The sequence below is a fragment of the Brugia malayi genome (assembly GCF_000002995.4).
Source record: "Brugia malayi strain FR3 genome assembly, contig: Bm_v4_Chr3_scaffold_001, whole genome shotgun sequence".
NCBI classification, from domain to species: domain Eukaryota; kingdom Metazoa; phylum Nematoda; class Chromadorea; order Rhabditida; family Onchocercidae; genus Brugia; species Brugia malayi.
The window spans coordinates 4,498,692-4,508,729 of record NW_025062477.1 but is presented as its reverse complement, the minus strand read 5'-3'; the positions used below and the strand labels follow the sequence as shown (position 1 = coordinate 4,508,729).

The 10,038-nt window shown below is 29.7% G+C and overlaps 1 protein-coding gene across 1 annotated transcript; it reads left to right on the top strand.

Moving 5' to 3' along the window:
- Positions 1-1,193, top strand: Bm17623 (Uncharacterized protein; the record flags this gene model as incomplete). The annotated part of the gene is made up of 5 exons (XM_001893866.2): positions 1-221; positions 328-506; positions 685-762; positions 861-1,058; positions 1,186-1,193. The coding sequence occupies 5 exons, from the start codon at positions 1-3 to the stop codon at positions 1,191-1,193; spliced, it is 684 nt and encodes a 227-aa protein (XP_001893901.2).
- Positions 1,194-10,038: the final 8,845 nt, after the last annotated feature.

Here is a 10,038-nt window from a genome sequence, read left to right as displayed (position 1 = left end):
ATGGTGGAGGCGGGGTGGAGGTTGGAGGAATTGGTAGGGCAAAGTGCCCATGCAGTAATGGAAGAGGACCCGGTACCTCAGGAGCCGGAATTTAGCGAAGAAGAGGCAGAGTGGGCTCCTCTGCCAGACAGTGAAGAAGAAGAAGAGCTTGAGGCACCGGTGGCACCAATGGAGACGAGTGACATTGCGGAACCGGTAGAAACAGTACGTGAACTCGACCTGTAAGTTTAATTTTTTATCAACAATTGTAAAGCAAAGTAATTTGCTAATTAGACAGATACTACCTTTCTCTGCCAAATAATCTACATTAAATAAAGCTTGTTTCAGACGATCAAGGACGATCAGAATCCCGGTTCCTGCCACGCAGGAAGTATTGGCTGCGGCACGACCGGAAGAGTTTCAACCAGCTGACTTGAAAGACCTTCCGGAGCAACTCCGAATGGAGTTGGAAGTGCCGCAGGTGGAGCCATACATGATAGCTCAAGGAGAAGGAAGCAAAAATATCGGTAATTTATAATTTTAATAACTTTGGAAATGATTACATGCTGTAATTTGTAGAAGGAATGTAATCATATTTTTTGATTTCTTATTGATAAAATTATATTTATGATTTTCATTCTCATATCGATACTCTAACAACAATTTGTGCAATAATATTTTCTTTCTAATAGTTTCTATTTTCAGTGTGTGATCTCTGCAGCAGGCAATTTGAGACACTGAAAGGGTGGCGTATTCACGCCTCAAGAACACACAAGCAAGATGGTAAGTATTTTGAAATGGAATTTCCAATTAGTTTTTAAAAATATTGCTATATTTGATTTATTTAAAACCAATAGACTCATTATCGATGCGTATTCCAGGTTTTTGCTCCCGCTGTGGGCACAACCTCTTGCTGCCACCCGGATTTACGGCCGCACAGAGAACGGCAGCGGTGGAACTTCATGCCCTCGACTGGTGCCCGAGGGCATGTGCGGCCATAATAAACGAACGACAGGTGAAGCGCCGAAGACTTGATCTGGTGGGAAGAGAAGAGGATGCCCATCACCTCTTCATTCCAGGTAAGAAACAGGGATATTGAAGAAGTGAGATTTAAAAGTTAAAAAGGAAAAATTAAATGATCATAAAAAGCAAAATATTTATGAAGTGATTCTCATATTTTTCTAATCAGTGAATTTTTTTTTTCAGGCCAATGAAATTGTCTGGCCTTCCCCGTGCTTCAACCTGTCGCTGCCTGCTCCTGTTCTCCATCCTCTTCCAATGAAATGCATTCCAAGCCGGTTAGTGGAATTCGGAAAATAAAAAAAATATATGAAATGCAAAAATAAAAAATAAAAAATATAAAATAAAAAAAAAATCAAAAAATGCAAAAAACAAAATATAGAAAAAATAAAAAAAATTAAAAAATCAAAAAAGAAAAAATAAAAAAAATCAAAAAAATCAAAAAAGACTTTAAAAAAAAATTAAAAAATGGAAAAAATAAAGATAAAAAATAGTTTTGCTATTGGATTAGATGTAAAAACAGCTGATTTCAAATTATGGAAAATACTAAGGACTTTGTAATTGTTTTATACTTCAATGTGTCATTTACCTCTTATAATCAAAAGCTTTTGAAAGGGAATTTTCCTTTTTCTGCTGTCACAAAATTGAGCATAGCGTGCTAAAAATCAAATATGGGGCACCTTAGATCCAACTGCTTTGAAATCAACTGTTTTTTTTTTTTTTATTTCTTTACCAGCTCTTTGTCAGCAGCTAATTTTTGCTAAAAATTTACTACTGTATTTTACTTATTTTCATTGAAATATCGTTGCGAATAATTTAATGTTTTTAATTTCTTGATAGTTATTTGATATTTTTTGACAGTTATATATTTTGATAGTTATTTTTTCGATAGTTATTACTTATAACTGTCTTTTTGTTTTTTAAACCTCTCACAACCATTGTTCATTTTTTATCCATTATGTTACTTTATCTATTATTTTTGTTCAGTGAAAGTTTTCACTGTTATTTTAGTGTTACTAACTGAGTTAAATTTTTTTGTTTAATTTTACTGCTGTGTACATCAGGTACCAACTTATTATGCATTTTTGTTTTTGTATTTTCTAACTTATAGTAAGTTCTTTACACTTTACGATGATTTTCTGTTTATTAAATATTAGCACAAATTTCTTCGTTTGCATACATTTTTAAGCAATTTTTGAATGTTTCGGTCTGTTTTAAGTTAGTCTTCTAATTTAAATACGATAAGTTATCAATAAAAGATCAATTTAATAAGATATAATTTTAAATCTTCTTTTTGAGCTAAATCGTGAGTTGGTACCCATTCTTGTAATTACCTCTGTATGTATTTGGGCGAGGAGGTAGGGTGGGGAGGGGTGATCGAAGGGAGGTATAGAATTATACCTACCTTTGTCAATATAGCATGTAAACAAGTATGTAGAAAAAATGTTTAGCGTTTGAAATTCGGATAAAGAACTTCTGAAATCTAGAATAAATTCCAAATTCTTGATCTCCACTCATTTTTAGTGATATTTTTCTGAATTGATACAGCTTTGGGTTTTAAAAAGATTTTAAAAATACTTAGTTTCTAGTTTTAAATTTTTGCTTTTTCAATTTTTTTTGGATTGAGTTAAAATCTAAATTCTTTCTATCGTTTTTTGAAACTAATTCGTTTTTATTCAAATTATTTTTCGGAATTTTTCTGTGTTTTATTAACTGCATGTTTTTTTTTTTGATCTCATTTGCTGTTATGTTAGGTAATATTTTTTTGGATTATTTGTGGTTTTTATTGTTTTTGCAATTATTTTTGTTGCATGCTTTTGCTAACTTTGCTCATTGTGCTATTACTAATTAATATCACTTTCTCTTTTGTTTCATTTTTTCTCTTCGTTTATATTGTTTTTGCATATATTTTTGGTTATTTCTACTAATTGCATGTTTTTTTTACTGCCAGCACCCATACAGTAAGTTTTTTTATATTTTATTAACTGCATGTTTTTTCCTATTTACCATTATTTTCCTAAAATTTTCCCATTAGCATAGTTTCTGCATGTGTGTTTTGGTTATTTGTACTAATTGCATGCTTTTTATCAACTTTGCTCATGCCATTTACTGCTAACACATGCATTTTTTTTTTCGTTTCATTAAATGCATGCATTTTTTCGTTGTTCTCATTCGTTTTTTATTAGCATTTTTGGTCAATTCTATTAGTTGCACGCTTTTTGTAACTGTTTTGCATGCGTTTTCTAGTTGATTCGGTTTATTGTATGCTTTTGTAACTTTACTCAAACCATTTATTATTATGACTTACATTTTTTTGTATTTAAGTACATGTTTTTTTGTTGGTCTCATTCGTTTTTTATTAACATTATTTTTGCATGTATGATTATTTCTAATAATTGCATGCTTTTTGTAGCTTAACTTTTTTGTTGTTAACCATTTGTTAACGAGTACACTTTTTTTCTTGTATTTGTGCATGCTTTTTTCTTGTTGTCACTTGTTATTTTCTTTATTTGATTAACATTATTTCTGCATGAATTTTTTAATTCTAAATGCTTTTCTTTTTTTTTTTTTTCCATTTGCTAATATTTTTCTTTCTCCTATTAACACTATCCTTGCATGCATTTTTTGGTTAATTCTATGAACTGAATGCTTTTCGTTTCTTGCTAACTAGTGCATTTTTTTGTATTTAATTAAGTGCATGCTTTTTTTCGTCATTTCCGCTCGTTTTTTATTAGAATTGTTTTTGCATGCGTTTTTGCATTTTTGCATTTTTGTTTTTTTTGTTTTTTTGCATGCATTTTGTAACTTTATTAACATTTTTTAAACTTTACTTATATCATTTCTTTTTTATTAACATTGTTTTTGCATTCATTTTTTAATTTTATTAACTGCATGCTTTTCATTTTTTTTTTTTTTCCATTTGCTAATATTTTTCTTTTTTCTATTAACACTGTCCTTGCATGCATTTCTTGGTTAACTCTATAAACTGAATGCTTTTCGTAACTTTATTCATATTATTTCTTGTTAAGGAGTATATTTTTTTGTATTTAGTGCATACTAAGATATTATTTTGGCAATGTCAAAATTTTATTTATTTATTTTTTTTTTGATTTATTTAAACAAAAAATGTTTTGACAAGGAGATTATTTTTTAAGGATCTTATGAAATTTGAGAAGACTATCAACAAAAATTGTTTTTCAAGATACCATATCTTTGCTCGACGAAGAAATTCGAAGGTATTAAGGCCACATCATCAAGGTTAATTTTTTTTTTTATTTTCAAATAGTTCAATTTTCAGCAGTGATCTTTGTCCATGTCAAATTAGATTTGATAATGGCATAATGTTCAGTGGGGGAGGAAAAATCATCCCGAATTAAGAAGATCAAAAGAAAAACTACCGGTGTTATTGGCTCTCTATTCTTTTCTATCTTTGACTAGTACAGGAATTATTTATGGTCTACCTATTTGAATTTTTCCTCCTTTTTCGCCGCATTTTTTATCTCATATATTTGGTAGATTTCTGATTTTAAACAAAGAAATGAAATTATAGGAGTTGTTTCGGAAGTTTAAGACATCGATTTTTCAACCTCACCTAAGCTTCATGGATATCATCAATGAATTGTTTCTCTAAGTTTTATCACTTCTAGATGCTCACCTGTTTGTTTCATTGCATTTCATAAATTTCATGGTAATTTGCATTTTCTTTTGCAATGTCATACTGCAGAATACGACTATGATTGAATATGGTCGTTGCACGAAACAATGACATCTAAAATTGATAAAATTTATCTGAAGAACTCATTTTGACACTGAAATACTATTAAAAAGTACAAACTTATGCAGTATAAAGTGAATGAAGCTAGAAATTAATGTGGTAAATGAAATTAATTTACATCCTTATTTTGAATCTTAATTAAACTCTCGATAGCATGTAAATACAGCAAATCATTCCAGGAATCAATAATTGAGAAGACGCAAATTTTAGATAAAACAGGTGAACATCTAGAAGTTAGTATGCTAGATATGGATACACTTATCAGTATAATATTAGCTATATCAGTATATATCTTTCTTATCATTATAATCAATATACTGTTTATTAGATGAAGAATTACGTTAATCTCTCGAGCATATCCATCTTGATGATTGCAGTATAACAGAGAGAATTGCATTTGGTTTTGTTTGTCACTCTTAATGAATGAAAAAAAAAAAAAAAAAAAAATGAAAAATCACTCTTAATGAACGTCACTCGTCACTCTCATTTCGTCTCTAAATGCACGGCACGTTCTGATCGATCTCTTCAACGATATGTTTTAACTTATTCCAAGAACAATATGCGTTGGCTGACCTTTTCATTCTATCCTAATTTAAATTAAAGTTATAAAATATGTGGAGGGAATCCCTTTACAACAGCTTTGATTATTAACGTATTAAAGGAAATGCTCCAATTCGATCGTTGCATGCAGAATTGATTAGAAATTGATTGGAATACTTTGAAGGAATTACTATTTTCAAATTGAAAATATTTCACATTCAATATATAAAGTGCAAATAATGAAACAGTAATTGTTGATTTTTGCGAAGAGATTTCTTGTGACCATCTAATCGAAATTATTTTACAAAATTTTTCCTATTCAAATCATTTATTATCGAATGTGATATGTTTATGAAATTTGGAAAACGTATTTCTAAATTCAGTTTTTTTTTTGTAAAAATATATTTGATAATAACTTTTATAAGGTTTCTTTTATCTAACAGTTTTGAGAAAAGTTCAGTCAGAAGTGATTTTTTCCTATTTTTACCATTCTGACATGTTGCTTAATGGAGGAAATTTAAATTATAAAGTTCAAAAATAAAATACTCATTTGTCATACCATATTTTTTATCAATTTCTTATCATAGTATGATTATTCTTTGTAGTATTTGAAACGATGGTGAAATAGCGAAAAAAACTCGCAAAACAATCAATTTTCTTTTGTATCGATTTTAACTTATTTATTAGTATTAACCATAGTCCATCACAATTTCTAAATTCATGTTCATTTTTGACTGTAATTTGATTGAAATTTCAAACTTAAAAAAAAGCGCTCCAATCAATAGTAGAAAATTTTAGATTATTTAGTTAATATTATTATTTAGTCATGGTTCTAATTTATTTTTACAATTAAAATAAATTTTAATTAAAATTAAAATTTTGTTTTTCCTGAAAATTTTTCAAATCGTAAGAATTTTTGTATATTGAACAAGAAAAAAGTTCTAAGATTATCAAATTTTGTTTTAATAAAGTATTAAACTTATTTAAAATACGAAATCATTAAAAACAATAGATATATTCAACTTAATTAATTATTTAGTGTATATTTGTTTGGGTGCTGGTCATCCACGATTTGATCACTTCTCAGCAGAAAAAATAAAATAAACTTTAAAAAAAGCTTAATTATCAAAGTTTTAACATTAATTCAGTAGTGAAATTATTAAAATTATTATTTAGTCATGGTTTTAATTTATTTTTATAATTAAAATAAATTTTAAATTATAATTTAAATTTCGTCTTTTTCTGAAAATTTTTCAAATCGTAAGGATTTTTGTATAATAAACAAGTAAAAAAGTTCTAAGATTATCAAATTTTACATTAATTAAGTGTCAAAACTATTAGAAAATAGCATTCTATTGAAAAAAATAGATAATTAGAACTTTGTTTTTTTTGTTATTTTAAATGCATTGTTCGGCAACTGGTCATATACGGTGTTCATTTGACAGCTTAAATAATAAAAAAATTTTAATAATTAAGTTTTGAGCAATACTTCATTAGCGAAATTCAGAAAATTTTTATTTAGTTATAGTTTTAATTCATTTTTACAATAAAAACTAATTTTTATTTCAAACTAGTTTGAATATTTGTGAATCCCTTTGTCTTATATTATTTGCAGCATCACCCTTCATGCTGGTAATTTTGGTAACATGCGGTTTATTCTTATCTAAGTACCGCACGAGATTTGCTGTGCCAAAATTATCTTTGGATTGTTTACTATCAATGTGAGACTCTATATACGGTTTGTTATGAAAGTCACGCAAAGTGATGTTGATATTTGAATTTAGAAAAGCTAATAATTCTCTGATATGATTTTCAAGAGTGGAGCAAATCAATACTACTAAAAGTCTCCGTTGACGGTATGTTACTCTAGTTACTCTTTTGTTTGTCTTCTTATTCACTCACCATCTTCAAAGCGCATAAAGCGTTCTTTTTTATTGCGCCAAATAGTTAATTCCAGCCACCTTGTAAATTAATTTATATCTGACATACTAACACCATGCACCACGTAATCCGCCAGAAACCTTATAGATATTGCTATCACATTACCATCTGGCGTGCAATCAGGTCATTATTATTACTACCTATACTGCTGATGTTCCATCTATCGTGGGAATATCAGCTGGAATGCCACGACCATTATCGGTTACGGTTACGGATACTGAGTCATCTTGATTTATGCTAACCTCAACCTTGTCACAAAACCCATCCTCCTAAAGCCTCACCTATATCTCATTATCAACAATCTCATTACATACAAACCAGACCCATCATCAGGTGTCCCCTCCAATGTACATACCTGAATGCTTCCTTACAGAATCATGTGACCTCCTAAGCCTTTTATTGCATCAGCGTTATTAGTTACTACTTTCCATACAAACTTTCCCACTCTACTTATAAACGTTATTACATATTATGATATATAATTTAGTATATCTTTAACTTATCACAGAATCAACCTACTTACACCACCACTCCTTGACACGGTTGGGAGAGGAGGATCCGAACCCTCGCATACCAACACCGGAAACCCTCTGCCTTGCCACTTGGCTACACCCACCCCAACACTCCTCACATCAACAACACACTACTAACCCAATTAGTATGATTTATTTCTTCTATAGGTATTATCACAATAGCGGCTGATCACTGCATCAATTCACAACTACTATTAATTTCACCTTTCCATAAATAAATAAAGAGAATTCACTTTAGGAAATATATATTTTTCTTTATTCTTTAATAATTCTTCAGAAACGGTTTTTCAGATTTGAAAAAATTGTATAAACTAAAACCAAACTGTTCATTAGAGTATACATGAACACACTGCTATTATGCTTTACTTAGATTAATTTATCAAGAAAAAATAGAAGATACTTCTTTGAAATCCTGTTGTTTCAGTATGTAACAATGGAATTTTGAAATTTTTTATGGTTAAATGCTTAATTAGAAAAACAAAAAAGAAGGAAAATAAAAAAGGATCTCGTTGAATAACAATATTCTTTGCAGAAAGTAGGTATTTTGTTTAGAGATATGACACTTCTGCACCTGATTTTTCGGCCTTAAGTTGACTAATGTTGTAGCAGGTATATCCTTTTTGAAGTCTTCTTCTAAGTCTTCTAACTCACATACATTGCTGGTTTGGAAGTAGGAAGGCTGTTGTTGCACCAACTTGTCCCAAAGAATCTGTGTTTTTTAAACTTGCACGAGCTTTTAGGTAAGTCTTCCTTCCGGAGAAAGACTTCGCTTTTCTAACGTAGAAGGACTAGAACTATCAAAACTTAAGGAGCACAGAGAAAAACTTTTTGGTAGCTGTGATAGAAAAAGTTTTGGTTAACATCTGGAGTTGGCATAGGAGAACCATATAAGCTGTTAGATGAGCGTTTAAAAAGACTAGGGTTACTGTTACAGTTTTATCAACATCTTCAGCTAGAACAGAAATACCGTAAAAAGTTAGTTCTCTTTCCTGTTTCTCTAGATAGTATGTCTCCTTCAGGAAGAACTTGATACTTAACGTTAGTAGCTTCTTGTGGTACTTTGCTTTACTTTATTCCATGGTAATCATCTTAGGAGCTTACTAGAAGATCGTACTTTTCTATGCTCCTTAGAATTCAACAATTCTGCTGTACTATTAACAATACCGTCAATTCTCTTTATGAGGAATAGAAGCGAAATCCTTCTCTCGTAAAAGGTGTGTTTTCTTATTTATCTCTTACAAATTTGGGAAAATAATCATGGATAGTAATATTAAAATTGCTTTTGTTTCTATATTTGTTGATCGTTCTATCTAATTCAATATTTGTCGTGCACGAGACAAATTAAGCAACAAAAGCAGTTATACAACTGGTTAAAGTTGTAAGAGATATTAGAAAAAGCGGCTTGTATTTTAAGTTACCACTTACTTATAAATAATATAGAATTTTTTGATAAGAGAGTTTTAGATTTAAGTCCTGACAAAATTCCAAGAAAAGTGATAACTGCAGATCAAAAAAACGTATCATAGTAGATGCTTATGCAAAATATAAAATAGTAGATTCCATCACTTTTTTATCAAACTGTAAGAAATGAATCAGGGTTAATCAGAAGATTATATCCAATTATGGAAGCTCATATTAGGGAAAATATAGAGAGGTTTTTATTAATTAATTTATTAAATTAAAAAAGATCAGAAATGATACAACTACTAATCGAGTATGGAGTTTACTATGAAGCTGGAAATTTTGGTATCAAAATAACAGATGTCGGAAGAATTAAGAGAGCAGATTTACCAGAGACAGCAAGATAGCTCTGCAATATGCAGACTGGAGTAGAAGGAGAAGAAGCAGTTTTGGAAATTAGATTAAAAGCTGATAGAGTAAAGAGGGAAATAAATTATTGACCTATGAAATAAGAGGGGCACTTATTTAAAGTTGATGAAGAGTTTTTTTTTTAAAAAAAAAACTTTTATCGCTCTATGAAAGCTTACAGTAAATTATTTACTGAAAATAACACTAAATCTGTACTTTTACTAAATAATAATTTCTTAAATATCTTGAATAAGGGATGAAAATAGCTTATGAAAAGTAAGGTTTTATCTATATTTGCTTGTTTTCTGATTTCATTTTCTTCGTATGCTAATATGTTTGATTGGGGTGCAGAAAAGGTCTCACATACTAATACCCATCGATGTATGCAACTGTAATCAAGAGCTTGCTGATCTGGTGGATGAACTTATTCTTGCAGTTGTA